Here is a 19,762-nt window from a genome sequence, read left to right as displayed (position 1 = left end):
TTAACCATCCTATCGAAGGTCAACACCAGTGGGGTCAGACTTTTGACCTAGCGTCCTGGAAACGATTTCCTACAGGGAGGTTTACGCTTTGTCAGAATTCATCTAACCCTCCTCCAAACCGTAAAAATCAACATTGCATTCAAAAGAGCCCTCGACTTAAAACATTCTTTCTCCATAGCTCTTCCATTTTGAAGAGAGAAATGAGAGGGCCTGAATTGGGCTGGAGCAGCCATCCAAGCCTCTTGGCAGAGAGAGACGAACCGCTCCTTTTCCGCAGCCCGAGCCGGCACAGCCCACTGCGGCTGCGCGGGCCGGGGAGGGGCGTGGCGAAGGCGCGCGAGCCGGCGAAAGGCGGAAGGGGCTGCGGCGCGGAACAGGGGCGGGCCGGCCGGGCCGGGCCGGGCTGCGCGAGTGCGGAGCGCGCGGGTGACGGGTGCGCGGAGCCGAGGGCGGCGGCAGCCTCAGACCTGAGGGTGGGGACGCGGTGGCGGCGGCGGAGATGCTGGAGACGTTGCGCGAGCGGCTGCTGAGCGTGCAGCAGGATTTCACCTCCGGGTGGGTATATGGTGGGGACGAAAGGGAGCGGGGCGCCTGGGCCGGGCCGAGGAGTTGACCGTCCTCCCGGGACGCCGCCTCCCTGTCGTCCCCGCACCCGGGTCCAGCCCTGTATCGTGCTTCCCATCCCAGCCCCGCGCCGCGGAGGAAAGGAATGGACTTCCAGCGTTGGCCCGGTAGCACAAAGTAACTTGAGTCCCAACGGGCTGGCCCCAACTCGCGCGCCGGGTGGGCTGGGACGCCATGTCGTACGCTGGGGCAGCGCGGGACCCCTCCCGGCGGCGGGGAGTCACGTGAGAGAGGGCATCCTTCCCGCGGGAATGTGGCCCCGCGGCCCTCTCCGAATCCCCCGGGACTCCTGCCTGCTCGGGCCTCGGTGCTGCTGAGGCTCCCACTGCAGCGGGACCGCCGCCCCTCCCAGGCCCCGGCGCCGCAGCTTCCCCCGGCCGCGGCCGAGCAGTCCGCGTCCACTTTCAGCTCGAGCCGTAGCGCTTGCCAAGGTCGCTCCTTCTTCCCCTTTTGCTTTCTTTCTCTCCCTTTGCCCCGGTTTGAGCGCCTCAGGGAAGAAACAACTGCGGCAGTACTATTAGTGCTTAGTGGTTAAGAGCAGAAACGAAGCGCTTCCCAATCTTTGCGAATCACCTGGGCACCTTTAATTATCTTGATGCCTGGGTCGCCGCTCATACCAATTCAAGTCGACCGGGAATGGAGTTTTAAAGACTCCCAGGTGACTCCAGTGTGCGGCAAAGTCAGGGAATAACAGGTTCTCATCTCTGCCTCTTAAGCAAACATATTTATGCAGGTTATTCGAATTGCCTGTTTCCATGACCCTAGGAAGGGTTATTGTGAGGATTAATGAATTAACATGTAAAACATATTGTGATTACTCTCTGTTACCATTGTTACTACTTAGTGCTTAATTCATTTTATTTTTTTACATTACTTTAAAAAGATTATCACCTTCATAAAGGATCTGTTAGCTTACAAATTCTTCGGCAAATGCTCTGAATACAAGGGCATCTTGAAAATGTTGTTTTAAATTTCTAATGAGAAAGATGTTAGCTAAAATTTTATCTTTCTGGACAGAAATGTTTATATTGTTTGCCTTTTGTGTGTCAAGTAGTAACAACCTGGCAAGTAGTTGAGCACTTCCAGCATATAAAGCCTTTTTGGTGCTTTTGGTAGTCCTAATAATAATTAAAGGAGTGTATCTCTAGAAGTCATTCACTGATGGCATGCTTGCATGTTTACATTTTCCCCCTTTAAATTAAAATAGTAACTTCTTTTCAGAATATAAATTATTGTATTGAAAATTTTAGTATGATGCTGGAATGGTCTACTTGTAACATGAGCATGATACACCCCTGTTATCTTTACTTCAAGAAATTCCTTGATAGAATAATGGTCCATTTTCTGTTAGGTGCCGTGGTTGCCTCAGAACACGTTCATACATCTGATCTTTCCTTAAGAAAGTTAAACTTACCTGGGAATATGGACTCTGGACCCAAACCATCCCAGGAAAGCTGGATAACCTGACTTGAGGGAGAGGATTGAAGGGATCTGATTAGAACCCCATGGAAACTGACTTCTTGAAAGATGCCACAGAGTAGGGCCAGTTTGGGATTAGACATCCTCAGAGGGCTTTCATTCTAGTTAGGCCCTTTGTTGGCTTTCTCCTTGTACAGGTCACTCTTGCCTCACAACCACAAGACTGCCAGTGTGTACCTGTTACCTGGTAGAGGCACTCGTCTCTGAGTGATAGCTGTCTTCCAGCTGACTGGAAATTCTAAACTCCAATGTTCACTTTTGTCAGGTCCTCAAATCCCTATGCAGTTCTTACCAAGAAAACCCACTCAATTTATTTTAGTAAACTCTATGTACTTACCTTGAGGTTAACCTATTTTACACAGTTGAATATTTTGCCTTGCTGAGAAAAGATGAAATTAAACACAGCACAGGTGCAAATTGCATCAAGTCCCTGAGGGATTCAGAGATGAAAGGAACATGGCTCTCACTTCCCCAAATTATCAAATTGGACCTGGCGTTTCTGTAGAGCACTTGGTGTTAATGCCCATAGAAGCAAGAGCAGCTCAAATGATTGGAAACTTTAAGGGTTCAGGTTTCCCCAGAGGAACCCATCAATAGAATCAAAGGGCTGGTGTTTTCTGAGTGCTCAGGGTGGCCAGTGTTCTTGATCGTCACTGAGAGCAGCATCCTCATCTCGGTGCTCATTTTCAGTTTCTGAAAATTTCTATAACTGGAGCTTAAATGTAGAAAAAGTACCTTTTCTTCTAAGTAAAATAAAATTATTCTTTATTGTTCTCACAAGAGAATATCACATTAGTGATTAAAGCATATCTGATGAATACCATGAATTTCTACCTTCCATTCAAACTTAGAATACAGCTAAAGATCATCAGTTAAGGGCAGTATAGAGATTGCTGGTGGCCAGCAGGGGACTATAGGTTGTCCATGGACTTGTGGCATTTTTAGTAAATTTTTATTCATAAAATGTCAAAATTGAGACAAATCTAGAAATTATGTTCCTTTCTGATGTTAATAGGATTGAGGGGATTGGTTCTGGGCCTCACTTGAGTCCTGATTGGATTTAATTCACTTAGAACTCTTTGGAATCTTGGAAAATTTATGTAGAACATCTGCTTTTTAGGGACTGGCTTGTGCTCTGAGGAAACTTTTAGATAGACTGAAGTGCACAATTCACATCCACCTTGGTCTTCCTCCCCCCTCCCCAGTATTAAACTTTTAAGTTAAAGAATCGGAATGAATTTTGATTAATAAGTTTGCAATTAACAAGTATTTAGGAACAATTAATGTACTAAATTTTATGTTATTGTGCAATGTAAGTGTTTGAGAGTGTTGGTTGATGTTAAAAGAATGTGAATTGCCCAATAAATGTACAAGATGAATGACCAGGACCTTAAACAGCATGTAATTAGTTAAGGATAATCCTCCCCACATACAAAATCCTCCTGGACATCAATGAGTTCATCCACTGATTGGCAGATGGGCTGTTCATTACCTGGCATCTTGGCCACCGACCCTAAAAAGGTTAGCTTTCTGCCACACCAGCAAAGACCCTCTGGACATACCATGCTCGCTCCCAGCTGGGAATCCACTCTGGGGAATAAGATAGACACTGATGCAGCTGGACCAGACTGGCAGTGTCCACACTGAGCATTGCAGCTCTTGTAGAAGGTAGCTGTTGGCTCATTTGCAGAGTGGGTCTGAAGCTGCATGAAATGGGCACAAGGATGTTCACGTTTGGGACACGGCTCTGCAGTAGAGTCAGCATTCTCCTGGGCAGCTGCTCCACCAAGCACATCATTCACCTCTTATCAGCTTTGGATAATTCTGATTTTTTACCTTGCTGTTGATATTGTGCACGTAGGGGCAGGTGTTGCAGGCGAAACAGTGGTGGCGCTGTCCCTCCTCCATGACTAGCCAATTCATTCAGCAGCCAGGGAAGATAGCAGCGTGAGAGCACTGGGCCCTGCAGGCTCCCGCTGCCCACCCTGGTCTTTAATTTTTAACTTTGGAGACGTTATTTTCAAAGGCCTCAGAATTGAAGTATTCAGGCATGCAAAACCTTTCAAGGAACTGAAAATCAGATTAATTTGTGGTTTATAGCTGCCTGTCACTGGCTGGCATTTCCTGTTTGTACTGCTCTGCAGTTCTTGTGGATACGGATAGGAAACATGTTACTACTAGTTGCAATCAGAACATTAGGTGTTTGCCCCTCAAAGCACCAGCCTCCACTCCTGCCTCATACACTCACTCTCCTCCTCTCCAACAGTATCAAAACCTGCTCAAAGGAGAGGATCTATTTAATAGACTAATTTAGTCTATTAAAAGTCAACATTTCAGGCAAAACCTCACCATCTACCACGCTGGGATGAGGGCGTGGTAGATGGTGAGGTTTTGCCTGAAATGTTGACTTTTCCAGGACTATTCACCTTTTTAATAAGCAAAAGCTATCGAAATATTCAACTTGATCTAGTAGATACTCACTGAGTTCCCACCAAGTGCCAAACACTAGGCTAGGCACTCAAACTGTCCTTTATCTTAGCTTTTTTAAATTTTATTTTTTTAATGTTTTAAGAGGTCACAAGCTCAGTCATTTTTGCATAGTCTTTGCTATGCAGTGTCTATATATTGAGCTACATCGTGGGGCTGCAAAATCAACTAAAAGGATTTTGCCCTTCTGGCTGTCCTAGACTGGTGGTAATGTAAAGCAAGGAAGAGGGAGCCAAATGTTAAAGATACAAGAAATGTGTTAAGAGAGCCTAGAGAAAAAGAGTCATTAATTCAGGTGCATTTGCAGGAGGCTTCAGGGACAAGTTGACTTCTAAACTGAGCCTTGTTGAATAATAAGGTGACTAATTGTCCTCTTTTTTGGGAAGATGGTCCTTCTTTTGGTAAGTTCTACCCTCCCTCGAAAAGTGTCCTCCTACATGTCATCCTTTTTGATATTGGAAGACTAATCTGTAAATGTCTGTAGTTGATCGATGCAGAGTTGATCCCTTGCATGTGATGTGATGTATTTGTATTTGACATGATGATTCGTCAAGGATCAGTACAGTGCAGCGAGATGCGATTATGAGACACATGCACTCTGCATGGGAGACCTTAAGAGAGCGCAAGATATACTGAGCGTGCAAATGGCTTTGTGTACTTCTTACTGAAACATGACATGGCACATACGATATTGTAGACTCACAATTATTTCTTTCACAGTGAATGTTCAATCATAGGGAAGCACAATTCACGTTTTATTAATTCATTAGCTATTTAATAATTTCCAAATACATATAATTTTATTTACAAGTATTTTTTCAAAATTCTAGTTTTAAAGTGGAAATCTATCCTCAAACCATATCTATTAATAACACTTTGATTAAATGGTTGCATAAAATAGATGTTTTTTAATTAGAAAATGATAAATACACCCAAATATAACTCCAAATTAGTGGCTTTGTTTGATACTTAGTTTTACTAAATGAGTACTTTTTCTTACGATTATTAAAAATTAATAGGCATGTAAGCATAATTACAATATAAAGTATTACAAATATTTTGTTATGCATTTATCATATTGTTGCAATGAATAAAATGTTTCTTTTACGATACCGTTTTCTTCAATTTATTTTTGTCCTCCTTTTCATTGTAAAAAAGTTGGTCGCCTTATGAATGAGGAAGGAATTGTGATAGATTTGGGTAAGGGCCTTTCAGAAATAGAAGCAGTTGTGGGAGATAAGCCTAGAAAGGAAGTTTAGTGACTGATAATAGAGGATCTTCAGTGCTTTGCTAGGTTAATTCACTTATTAAATATTGATTGACTTCTTTCTATTATTCTAGGAGCTAGCAGTATAGCAGAGAACACACCAGACAGCAAATACTGTCCCTGTACTCATTCTAGTGGCAGGAGACAAGTATCTAGAAGGTCATACATACTATCAATAAAAATAAAGCAGGTTAAAAGGGATTGGGAATGGGTGATTGTGACTTTGTATAGGGTAGTCCTGGTTTATTTTTATGTTGACTGAATCTTTTGAAGGTTTTTGTGGAGGGGAGCAGCGTGAGCCTATCTGGATTTCTGAAAGGATAGTTTGGGAGGCAGTGTGATGGGAGGACTTGAGATGTAGGGATCAAGGAGATTATATAGGAGGCTCTCATTATGGGCCAGGGGAGAGAGGATAAGGCAGTGCTGGTAGAAATTCAAAGGAAGGCATGAACTTCATAGGTTCTGGTCATATTTGTAAACAGTGAGATGTAGGAAGTGAAAAAGGCAGAGAAATTGAGGATGTTAATTTTGGAATATCTTAAATAAATAGTGTCATTTATCAAGATAAAAAAATTTAAGAGTAGTTTTAAGAGAGAAGGAGCAGTTGACAGTGAGTTTGTTGTGAGATAACAGCTTGACATCCAAAAGTCAGTTAGAAATTTAAGAAACTCAGAAGTCAGAACTTAAACAGTGTATTGATTAGGATGTAGTTTAAATTTCTCTTCCTTTCCTGAGTCTGTGCATCTCAGAGTTCATAGCTTAGGGGTCATATGTTAAGTGTGATTGATGCTTTTGTGTTTCCCTAACTTATTTTAAAATAAAGAAAAAAAATGAGCATTAATGAGAAGGTATAGTAGATTGTATTCATAAACAGAATTTAAAGTCAGGATAATGGAGACATGAACATAATTAAAGGAATTGAACCTAAATGACAATAATAGTAATTTGTTTTGTGTTATTTTAAAGCAGTCATCCTCACCTTTTATAATAGCTGATGAGGTTAAACAAGTAGAAAATAGAGGTGCAAAATAAATAGAATGCGAGCAAGGTCACCCCATGCCACTGAATCAGCTAGAGAAAGCACATTTTCTGTTCTTCAATCATAGTCTATGTATCATTCTATTTATCTACTTTTAAAATTTTTGTCTAAGCAGTTTTGCTAATTACCTCCATTTCTTAGTAAGATGCCTCCATGTTAGTATTTTCTACAGAGCTTAAAGAAATACTGCTGGTGTCAAATTAAGGTCAAGTCTTTGGGACAATCTAAAAATAAATTATTGAAGCACTATGATGAATTTGAGGTTAGTGCTTTGAACTCAAGGGTGCATTAGTTGCTTTTGGTAGAAAATAATTGTCAAGTGGCTCACTTAAGTCTATATATGGATATACTCACATAGCAGTACTTATATTTTCCTGGGGGTTTATGGTATTTGGAAGATTAGGAACAGAGGAGAAGCCTTTTACAGGAACTGGTGTGGGGGGAATCTCCACTTTATTTCACTTTGGTCCCGTAATGTAATATTTAATTTCTTACCTTTCTTGATGGTAATACTTTTTATTTTAATAAGTTCTATAGTTTATAGAATGCTGGCAAAGTCATATTTGGAATTCTGTTTAATTCTTGTGGCAAATCATTATGGTCAGTATAATACTACCATTTAATGTTTGAGGAAACCGGGGTGTTGACACCTGGATCAGCATTTCCTTCTCAGTGCGTTGTGACATTGTGGTGAACTAAATAAACTGTTAGTGGGTTGTTCCAGCACAGGGTCACTGTGAGAAACGTGAGTAGTTAAACCAAAATAAAAAATGGTTAGCTATTTTCAGTTGAAGTCAGGCTCTAGAATGTATTTCAGGAAGGACATTTTTACTTTTTTTGTTACTTTTTAAATATATCTGAGAGAGACAGATTTCTCAGACAGATTTCTCTTATTTTTTATTAACTTTAAATAAGACTCATTTTAATCCTTTATTTTTTCTCTCCTGAACTTTATTGACAGTTTTCTACTTCATTCTAACTATTTTGTGTTGACTCCAATAGTTTCTATTCTGAATTGTGACACATCGACAATTTATATGGAAAAAGTGTGTTGAGAAAAGATCAATATCTAAAAGACTGTTTTGTTAAAATTTTCTTACAAAGTTTAAAACATACACAAAAATGGAATAACATAGTGAACCTCATATGTCCATTGTTCAGATTCAGCAGTGGTCAACTATTGCCACATTTGCTTTTTCTTGCCCCTTTTCTGTAAGTTGTCTATTATAATTTTCACAAATCAGTTTGCATCTCTAAAAAATACAGGTATTAGGGGCAGCAAGATGGCAGTGGAGTAGGCGGATGTACCAACTTCCACCTCCCAGAACCAAAGTGGATTACAACTTAATTTTAAGAACCATCATCTGGAAAAACCAACTTTGGACAAAACTAAGAGGACTCTTTAACCAAGGAACACCGAAGAAGCCACACAAAGAATAGTAAGAAAAGCGGAAATGTGGAGAGGGCTGCCCAGCTCCAGGGAGCGAAAGGCATCCCAGAGAGACTTGCGTGGTGGGAAGTGAGTTTAATGGGGAGGAGTGGGACCTGGACCCCAGGAACAAAGCCTCAGCCTGCAGCCCCAGAGCCTAGAAGAAAGGTATGGACAGTATTTAGCTGCGAAACAAGTCAGGATACTGTTTGTGAGAAAGAGACAGATTTCTCAGACCCAACCTCTTTCACAACCACTCACCAGGGGCTCTGGAGGACAGGGAGAGAGGAGAAGATCGGAGTAGCAGGAAGAGAGTGTAATCTAGGAGACACATGCAGAAACACTTTGAAGGACAAGCACCCTAACCCCTGGGCTTGGTTACTCTCCAAATCTGAAGTAAATATTTCTGCTGGAACCAGCAATACCAGCAAAGGGAAGCAGGGTACCAGCCAAACAAACTTCTGGGTCGAAAGCCTGGGAATAGGCAGAGACCTGCGGCTGAGCAAAGGTGCTCACCCCTGCCCGCGGTGCTGAGGCTTGCAGCGCCCAGCGTGGTGCACAGCCCCACCTGTGGTAGCAGGGTGAAAGCTGAGGCTTGTAGACCCAGGTACGTGAACACAGCCCCTCCCATTGAGGAGAGGCAGAAACCACAGCAACAGCCACAGCTGGCTGGCACTGGCAAGGCACATACCTAAACGCTGGAGGCAGCGGCAGAGGGGGTGGTGGGCCTGCAGACAGACCACACCTAGGGAACACAGAGGCCACACCCACTGGACGACGTGGCCACACCCTTCTTATACACAGACAAAATGGGAAGGCAGAGAAATGAAACCCAATTGAATCAAGAGAAATCCTCAGAAAAGGACTTGAATGACTCAGATAAAACCAAATTACCGGATGCAGAGTTTAAAATAATGATTGTAAGGGTGCTCAAAGACCTTAGAAAAACAAAGATGATCATAACAAACAACTAAAGAGATAGCAAGTATAAAAAAGCACTTTGAAATAATAAAAAATCAGTCAGAAATGACAAATTCAATATCAGAAATGAAGACCACAATGGAAGGAATTAAAAGCAGGATGGATGAAGCTGAGGATTTAATCAGCGAGTTAGAGGGCAAGATAAACGAAGGCACGGAAGCAGAGCAGCAAAAAGAAAAGAGACTCAAAAAGTCAGAAGAAACTTTTTTTTTTTTTTTCTTTTTTCTGAAGCTGGAAACAGGGAGAGACAGTCAGACAGACTCCCGCATGCGCCCGACCGGGATCCACCCGGCACGCCCACCATGGGGTGACGCTCTGCCCACCAGGGGGCGATGCTCTGCCCATCCTGGGCATCGCCATATTGCGACCAGAGCCACTCTAGCGCCTGAGGCAGAGGCCACAGAGCCATCCCCAGAGCCCGGGCCATCTTTGCTCCAATGGAGCCTCGGCTGCGGGAGGGGAAGAGAGAGACAGAGAGGAAAGCGCGGCGGAGGGGTGGAGAAGCAAATGGGCGCTTCCCCTATGTGCCCTGGCCGGGAATCGAACCCGGGTCCTCCGCACGCTAGGCCGATGCTCTACCGCTGAGCCAACCGGCCAGGGCAGAAGAAACTTTTTTTTTAAATAAATTTTTATTAATGTTAATGGGGTGACATTAATAAATCAGGGTACATATATTCAAAGAAAACATGTCTAGGTTATCTTATCATTCAATTGTGTTGCATACCCATCGCCCAGAGTCAGATTGTCCTCCGTCACCCTCTATCTAGTTTTCTTTGTGCCCTCCCCCTCCCCCTCTCCCTCCTTTCCTCCCGCGTCCTCCCTCCCTCCACCCCTGGTAATCACCAAACTCTTGTCCATGTCTCTTAGTCTCGTCTGTATGTCCCACCAATGTATGGAATCATGTAGTTCTTGTTTTTTTCTGATTTACTTATTTCACTTCGTATAATGTTATCAAGATCCCACCATTTTGTTGTAAATGATCCGATGTCATTATTTCTTATTGCTGATGTTATCTTTGTGGCCGAACATATGGTCAATTCTTGAGAATGTTGCATGTACACTAGAGAAAAATGTATACTCTGTCACTTTGGGATGAAGTGTCCTGTTGATATCTATCATATCCAGGTGCTCTAGTGTTTCGTTTAAGGCCAATATATCTTTATTGATTCTTTGTTTGGATGACCGATCTAGAGCTGTCAGCGGTGTATTGAGATCTCCAAGTATGATTGTATTTTTGTCAGTTTTTGTTTTAAGGTCAATAAGTAGCTGTCTTATATACTTTGGTGCTCCTTGGTTTGGTGCATATATATTAAGGATGGTTATGTCTTCTTGATTCAGTGTCCCCTTAATCATTATGAAATGACCATTTTTGTCTCTGAGTAGTTTTTCTGTCTTGTAGTCAGCATTATTAGATATGAGTATTGCTACACCTGCTTTTTTTTGGATGTTATTTGCTTGGAGTATTGTTTTCCAGCCTTTCACTTTGAATTTGTTTTTATCCTTGTTGCTTAGATGTGTTTCTTGTAGGCAGCATACAGTTGGATTTTATTTTTTAATCCATTCAGCTACTCTGTGTCTTTTATTGGTGAGTTTAATCCATTTACATTTAGTGTAATTATTGACACTTGTGGGTTCCCTATTGCCATTTTATAAATTGCTTTCTGTTAGTTTTGTATCTTGTTTGATTTTTCTCTTTTGTTTTCTATCATTTGTTTTTGTTTGTTTGTATTCCATACTTATTTCTTCTGTTGCTACCTTTTTAAAGTTATGTGCTTCTGTGGTGGTTTTTTCAAGTGTGGTTACCATTAAGTATTGAAATGGGTACCTACCATATTCATTGTACTACCCTATCTTATGAGTGTTTCTGTGCTTCATCACCCTTTGCTACTGTTAATCTCCGTCCTCTCTCCCCCTTTTTCTTTTGTTGTCACAGTTTAAATTCGGTTTTATTGTGTTCTTGGTGGAGCTTTTAATTGTGGTTTTGTTTTGTTTTGTTCTTTGAATCTGTTTGGAAAACCCCCTTTAGTATTTCCAGTAGTGGGGGTTTTCTGATGATAAATTTCCTCATCTTTTCTGTATTTGTGAATGTTTTATTTCTCCTTCATACTTGAAGGATAGCTTTGATGAGTATAGTATTCTTGGCTGAAAGTTCCTCTTTTTCAGGACTTTAAATATTCTAGCTTGTAGAGTTTCTGCTGAGAAATCTGATGATAATCTAATGGGCCTTCCTTTATATGTTGTATTCATTCTTCTTTTCCTTGGCTACTTTGAGAATTTTTTCTTTGTTCTTGGTTTGTGCCATCTTCATTATGATGTGCCTTGGAGTAGGTTTGTTGTGGTTAAGAAAACTCGGTGTTCTGTTTGCTTCTTGAATTTGAGGCTTTAGTTCTTTCCACTGGCTTGGGAAGTTGTTGTCTATTATTTGTTTGAGTATATTCTCCATTCCATTTTCTTTCTCTTCTCCCTCTGATATACCTATTATTCTTATGTTATTCTTTTTGATGGAGTAAGACAATTCCTGTATGGCTTTCTTTTTTTATTTTTTTATTTTTGAGTCTCTTTCTTCTCTCTGTTGTGCCTCAAGTTGCTTGTCTTCTATTTCACTAATCCTACCTTCTATCTGGCCTGTTCTATTAGCTAAGCTTGTTACCTCGTTTTTCAGCTCGTGAATTGAGTTTTTCATTTCTGTTTGATTTGTTTTTATACTTTCAGTTTCCTTGGAAATATATTCTTTGTGTTTGTTGAATTGTTTTCTGAGCTCCCTAAATTGCCTTTCTGTGTTTTCTTGTATATTTCTGAGTATTTTTGGGATTTCTATTTTAAATTCTCTGTCATTTAGCTCCAAGGTTTCCAATATATTAATTTTTTTCTCTATAGATTTTTCCACATCTATCTGTGTTACTGCTCTGTCTTTTGTATCCATGATGTTCGATTTCCTTAATGGCATCTGAGGGTGGTCATGTTGATAACACTAATGAGAATTAATAAAGAATAAAAAGTAAAAAAAAAAGGAAACAATGGAAGAAAAATTTGGATAAAAAACCCCACAAAAAATAATTTATTATTTCCCCCCCTTTTCTTTCTTCTCTTCCCCTCCTCTCCCCTCCTCCTTAGGAAAGTATCGTGATGACCTGTGAATTATATTATGCTAAATGGAACAAAAACTGCCTATAACGGAGGGCCTGAGTTGGGGGGAAGTGTTCAAGGGGCAAATAAAGAAGTAGGGACCTACAAAATGCAAAAAAGGAAAAAATCTTGGTCAAGTATAAAATGATTTGCTTGTAAGTGATGATCGACTAAGAGATATAATGAGAGGGATAAGATGGAAACAGGAAAAAGAAAAAAAATAACTATTGTATTAAGTGGAGCAAAGACTAAATAGAATGGAGATCCTGGGTTGGGAGGAATGCTAATGAGTTAAAAAGCAAAGTAAAAAGCATCCAAAATGCCACAAAAAAATAAAAAAAGTTGAGCTACAAATTAAATAATTTGTTCGTGATTGAGGATTGAATGAGAGGAAAAGTAAAAGGAGAAAAGAAGAACCTAATAAAAAGGGAGAAATAAGAAAAAGGGTAAAAAGAATGGAAGAAAAAAAAAAAGAAAAAAATAAAAAGAAAGAGAGAAAGAAAGTTAAGGGTTTTGGAGTGTAACCCTCATGGAGAGTAAGGAAGAAGAAAAGAAATAAAATTGTAACACTTATGGGTAGTGTAGTTCAAGAAAGGGGAAAAATAAGATGGGCAGAGAATAAAAGGACCAAGGTGGAGGATATAGAAATAATAATAATAAAGGTAAGAAGATAAAAGAAACAAAAAAAAAATAGTGGAACAGGTTATAAAGTCTGTGGATTTTTCTGGATTTTGAGAGGTTAACTTTTTCATTTTTTTTCCTCTCTCTTCCTGGTCGGCGACTCTGTACCCCAGGCTCTGCCCCTGTGTCACGCTTAGGTAGGGTTTTCCAGTTGATGAGACTGTACAGCAGCGGTTCTCAACCTGTGGGTCGCGACCCCAGCGGGGTCGCCTAAAGTCATCGGAAAATACATAATGCATATCAGGTATTTACATTCCGAATCATAACTGTAGCAAAATTACAGTTATGAAGTAGCCACCAAAATTACTTTTTGTTTTGGGGTCACCACAACATGAGGAACTGTATTGCAGGGTCACGGCATTAGAAAGGTTGAGAACCACTGCTCCACGGCATTGTCATATATTTGGCTTCAGTCTCGTTGGTAGTCAAGGCTTGTTAGTGTTTGCAGACTCCAACAATGAGAGAGTCCATTTTCCCGGAGCCTTTCTCCTAGTCTCCCCTTTCTGAATTAGCAGCCTGGTGATCCAGCTCTGAGGCTGCTGCTGTCTCTGCCTGGGGAGTAAGAGGCTTAAAGAGCTGGCAAGTTCCCACTGTGTCCCCACTCAACGCAGGGCTCTGGGTAAGGCTCTGTCAGTCACAGCCTCCAGCGTAATCAGATGGGGCTGGGAGCCAGTTGCTCTCAAGGTGACTTTCTATGAGCCTCCAGGCCTGTTCAGCACGCCTAGCACTCTGTGGGACCACTCTCCCCAGGCTTTCCACACGTAGCCTGTTTTGGCTGGGAAGAAGATGCCCTAGTTGCTGCCTGCAGTACAGGTCTTAACATCTGTCAAGTCCCTCTTGTTAGCATATATCCCTGAGTATGAAAGCTCTGTCAATCAGAAGTTGCCCCCACACCTTTAGCAAGAGGCACTAAAGAATATCACGCCTCTTGTCTTGGATCACTGAACTGAGAGAGATCTTGTCAATTAGAGCCGTGTAGGTCAGTTGGGAGGTGAGCAGACTGTGGATTAAGCTAATTTCAGCGACTGGATCTGCAGATGTGCTCCAGGATGGACTGCAAGCTGCCTGTGTGCCCCTCCCCCGGTGCTTGATTGTTAGCTTGAATGGCTGGGTGAGGTGCCCCATCGTGGAGAGAAGCTCGGGCATAGGGAAGTTCGCTTTGGCTCACTCCCCGCCTGCTGCTGGCGGTTGGGGTGCTCTGGGCGCGCAGGCGAATGGGGAGTTCTGGGCGCGCAGGTGGCTGGGGACGCTCGCAGCGTGCCAGTGGCTGGGATGCCCGCGGCGCGGGGTGTGCAGTTTCTCGCGGTGTGCGGGCGGTTGCTCGCAGCACGTGCGGGCTGTTGCTTGCAGATTGTGGCCGGGCAGTTGCTTGCATGGGTTGACTCACCATAGGCACACTCCCTCCTCGGCTTGAACGAACGTCCGTGCCACAGTTAGCTTCCTCCACACCCTCAGCCCCCTCCCGACTCTCAGTTCCAAGTGAAAGCAGCCTCTTCCCCTTCAGTGTGTGGAACTCCCGGATGCTCCAAGGATAGATTGTTCTGTCTGTGGGTGATGAATTTGTTGAAATTTTGGGGAGATCTGTCGGACGCACTGCTCACAGCGCCATTTCTGTCGGAGGAAACTCTTAAGAGAGCTCAGTGACAACATGAAGAGATATAACATCTGCATCATAGGGGTTCCTGAAGAAGAAAAGAACAAGGGATAGAGAATTTGTTCAATCAAATCATAGCTGTAAACTTCCCTAAATTGATGCAAGAAAAAATCACACAAGTTCAAGAAGCACAGAGAATTCCATTGAGAAACCCGAAGAAATCTACACCAAGACACATCATAATTAAAATACCAAAGCTAAGTGATAAAGTGATAATATTAAAAGCTGTTAGAGAAAAAAAGGCTATCACCTACAAAGGAGCCCCCATAAAGATGACATCCAACTTCTCAACAGAAACACGTAAGGCCAGAAGGGAATGGCAAGAAATATTCAAAGTAATGCAGAACAAGAGCCTACAACTAAGACTTCTTTATCTAGCAACGCTATCGTTTAAAATGGAAGGAAAAATTAAAAGCTTCCCGGACCAAAAAAAAAAAAAACTCAAAGAATTCATTACAACCAAACCAATGATGCAAGAAATGTTAAGGGTCCTGTTGATCAAACAGATCAAAGGGGGAAAAGAATATAGTAAAAGAGGAATATAACTTTAAAGAATAAAATTGCAATAAACAACTACATATCTATAATAACCTAAATTGTAAATGGATTAAATGATCCAATCAAAAGACATAAGGTAGCAGCGTGGATAAGAAAACAGGACCCATACATATGCTGTCTAAAAGAGACACACCTTAAAACAAAAGATACACATAGATTGAAGGTAAAAGGATGGAAAAAAATATTTCACGCAAATGGAAATGAAAAAAAAAGCTGGGGTAGCAATACTTATATCACACAAAATGGACTTTAAAACAAAGGCTATAATAAGAGATAAAGAAGGTCACTACATAATGATAAACGGAGCAATCCAACAGGAAGATATAACCATTATAAATATCTATGCACCTAATATAGGAGCACCTAAATATATAAAGCAGACTTTGATGGATTTAAAGGGCAAGATCAACAGCAATACTATAATAGTAGGGGATTTCAATACCGCACTAACATCACTAGATAGATCCTCAAGAAAGAAAATTAACAAAGAAACAGCAGACTTAAAGGACACACTAGATCAACTCGATTTAGTAGATATCTTCAGAACCTTTCACCCTAAAGCAGCAGAATATACGTTTTTTTCAAGTGCTTGTGGTACATTCTATAGCAGTGGTAGTCAACCTGGTTCCTACCGCCCACTAGTGGGCATTCCAGCTTTCATGGTAGGTGGTACCAGAGCAACCAAAGTATAAATAAAAAGGTAGATTTAAATATACTAAGTTGTTTTATAAAGATTTATTCTGCCAAACTTAGCGAAAATTTAACATAAAGTACTTGGTAAGTAATTATTATTATATGCTTTAACTTACTGTAACTCTGCTTCATAAATTTTATAAAGTAAAGTTACTTCCCTACTTTATAAATCACCATGACTCTGGAACCGGTGGGCGGTTAGAAAATTTTACTACTAACAGAGATACAAAAGTGTGCAGTAGGTATAAAAAGGTTGACTACCCCTGTTCTATAGGATAGACCACATGTTAGGGCACAAAAGCGGTCTCAACAATTTTAAGAAGACTGAAATCATATCAAGCATCTTCTCTGTCCACAATGGCATGAAACTAGAAATCACCACAACAGAAAAACTGAAAAATACTCAAACTCGGAAACTAAATAGCATGTTATTAAATAATGAATGGGTTAACAATGAGATCAAAGAAGGAATTAAAAAATTCCTAGAAACGAAGAATAATGAGCATACAACAACTCCAAATTTGTGGGACACAGCAATAGCAGTCCTGAGAGGGAGGTTCATAGCATTACAGGCATACCTTAAGAAGTTAGAAAAAGCTCAAACAATTTCACCATGCATCTAAAAGAACTAGAAAAAGAAGAGCAAGTAAAGCCCGGAGGTAGTAGAAGGAAGGAAATAATAAATATCAGAGTGGAAATAAATGAAATAGAGGCTAAAGAAACAATACAGGGGATCAATGAAACAAGGAGCTGGTTCTTTGAAAAGGTAAACAAGATCAATGAACTTATCACCAGACTCACCAAGAAAAAAAGAGAAAGGACACAAATAAATAAAATTAGAAATGAGAGTGGAGAAATAACTGACAGAATAGAAATACAAAGGATTGTAAGAAAATACTATGAAGAACTGTATGCCAAAAAATTAGACAATCTAGATGAAATGGACAAATTCCTTGAAACATATAATATTTTAAAAATCAACCTGGAAGAATCAGAAAACCTAAACAGACCGATTACATCAAATGAGATCGAAACAGTTATCAAAAAACTCCCAACAAACAAAAGCCCAGGGCCTGATGGCTTCACAGGTGAATTCTACCAAATTTTCAAAGAAGAACTAACTCCTATTCTTCTCAAGCTATTTCAAAAAATTCAAGAGGAAGGAAGACTTCCAAGCTCCTTTTATGAGGCGAGCATAATTCTGATTCCAAAACCAGGCAAAGACAACACACACAAAAAATTATAGGCCAATATCCCCGATGAATCTAGATGCTAAAATTCTCAACAAAATATTAGCCAACCAGATTCAATAATATAAGAAAAAACCCATATACCATGGTCAAGTGGGATTTATTCTGGGAAGGCAAGGCTGGTATAATATTTGCAAATCAATCAATGTGATTCATCACATAAACAAAAGGAAGGAGAAAAACCACATACTAATTTCAGTAGATGCAGGAAAAGCATTTGATAAAATCCAGCACCCATTCATGGTCAAAACTCTCAGCAAGTGGGAATACAGGGAACATACCTCAACATGATAAAGGCCAACTATGGCAAACCCATAGCCAACATCACACTCAAGGGGCAAAAATTAAAAGCAATCCCCTTAAGATCAGGAGCAAGGCAGGGGTGCCCTCTTTCACCAATCTTATTCAACATAGTCCTGGAAGTCCTAGCCACAGCAATCAGACAAGAAGATGAAATAAAAGGTATCCACATTGGAAAAGAAGAAGTAAAACTATCATTATTGGCAGATCATATGATATTGTATATAGAAAACCCTAAAGTCGCAGTCAAAAAAACTACTGGACCTGATAAATGAATTCAGCAAGGTTGCAGGATATAAAATTAATACTCAGAAATTAGAGGCATTTTTATATACCAACTATGAACTGTCAGAGAAATTAAGGAAACAATCCCCTTCACTATTGCAACCAAAAAAATTAAGTACCTAGGAGTAAATTTAACCAAGGATATTAAAGACTTGTACTCAGAAAATTACAAAACATTGATAAAAGATATCAAGGAAGATACAAGTAAGTGGAAGCGTATACCATGCTCATGGTTAGGAAGAACGAACATCATTAAAATGTCTATATTACCCAAAGCAATTTTTTTTTTTTTTGTATTTTTCTGAAGCTGGTAACGGGGAGAGACAGTCAGTCAGACTCCCGCATGCGCCCGACCGGGATCCACCCGGCACGCCCACCAGGGGGCGATGCTCTGCCTACCAGGAGGCGATGCTCTGCCCCTCCGGGGCGTCGCTCTGCCGCGACCAGAGCTACTCTAGCGCCTGGGGCAGAGGCCAAGGAGCCATTCCCAGCACCCGGGCCATCTTTGCTCCAATGGAGCCTTAGCTGCGGGAGGGGAAGAGAGAGACAGAGAGGAAGGAGGGGGTGGGGGTGGAGAAGCAAATGGGCGCTTCCCCTATGTGCCCTGGCCGGGAATCGAACCCGGGTCCCCCGCACACCAGGCCGACGCTCTACCGCTGAGCCAACCGGCCAGGGCGTACCCAAAGCAATTTTTAAATTCAATGCAATACCAATTAAAATACCAATGACATACTTCAAAGATATAGAACACATTCTAAAAATTTATATGCAACTAAAAAAGAACATGAATATTCTCAGCAATCTTGAAAAGGAAGAATAAAGTGGGTGGTATCACACTTCCTGATATCAAGTTATACTACAAGGCCATTGTACTGAAAACAGCCTGGTACTGGCATAAGAACAGGCATATAGATCAATGGAACAGAACAAAGAACCTATAAATAAATCCACAGCTTTATGGACAACTGATATTTAAGGAAGGAGGTAAGAGCATACAATGGAGTTAAGATAGTGTCTTCAACAAATGGTTTTGGGAAATTTGGACAGCTACCTTCAAAAAAATGAAACTAGACCACCAACTTACACCATTCACAAAAATAAACTCAAAATGGATAAAAGACTTAAATGTAAGCCATGACCATAAGCATCTTAGAAGAAAACATAGGCAGTAAGCTCTCTGACATCTCTCACAGCAGTATAGTTGCTGATTTATCTCCATGGGCAAGTGAAATATAATAAAAGATAGGATAAACAGATGGGTCTATATCAAACTAAAAAGCTTCTGCACAGCTAAAGACAATAAGAACAGAATAAAAAGACAAACCACACAATGGGAGAACATATTCGACAATATGTCTGATATGAGGTTAATAACCAAAATTTATAAAGAACTTCTAAAACTCAACACCAGGAAGACAAACAATCCAATCCAAAAATGGGCAGAAGAAACGAATATACACTTCTCCAAAGAGGACATATAAATGGCCAATATAGGCATATGAAAAAATGCTCAATGTCACTAATCATTAGAGAAATGCAAATTAAAACTACAATGAGATATCACCTTACACCAGTCAGATTGGTGCTCACGAGCAAAACAATACAGAATAAATGCTGGCGAGGATGTGCAGAAAAAGGGATCCTCCGGCACTGGTGGTCGGAATGCAGCCTGGTGCAGCCAGTGTGGAAAACAGTATGGAGATTCCTTAAAAATTAAAAATCAAACTGCCTTTTGACCCAGCTATCCCACTTTTAGTAATATACCCCAAGAACACCATAGCACTGTTTCAAAAGGAGAAATGAAGTGGTAGAGCATCGGCCTGGCGTGCAGGAGTCCCGGGTTCAATTCCCGGCCAGGGCACACAGAAGAAGTGCCCATCTGCTTTTCCACCCCTCCCCCTCTCCTTCC

The 19,762-nt window shown here is 41.0% G+C and overlaps 1 protein-coding gene across 3 annotated transcripts in view; it reads left to right on the top strand.

The window, feature by feature from the left end:
- The first annotated feature begins 336 nt into the window (after nt 1-336).
- Nucleotides 337-19,762, top strand: part of DTNBP1 (dystrobrevin binding protein 1) — a 160,770-nt gene continuing 141,344 nt past the window's right edge. Inside the window, exon 1 of one of the 3 annotated variants that reach the window (XM_066377102.1) lies at nt 337-555. In XM_066377102.1, coding sequence (XP_066233199.1) covers nt 500-555 — 56 coding nt within the window. In that variant the 5' untranslated portion in view covers nt 337-499. The remainder of the gene's footprint in view (nt 556-19,762) is intronic. The other 2 variants (XM_066377101.1, XM_066377104.1) reach the window with 2 other exon arrangements.

Source organism: Saccopteryx leptura, chromosome 3 (assembly GCF_036850995.1).
Source record: "Saccopteryx leptura isolate mSacLep1 chromosome 3, mSacLep1_pri_phased_curated, whole genome shotgun sequence".
Taxonomy (NCBI): Eukaryota; Metazoa; Chordata; class Mammalia; order Chiroptera; family Emballonuridae; genus Saccopteryx; species Saccopteryx leptura.
This window is presented reverse-complemented; position numbering and strand designations above follow the sequence as displayed.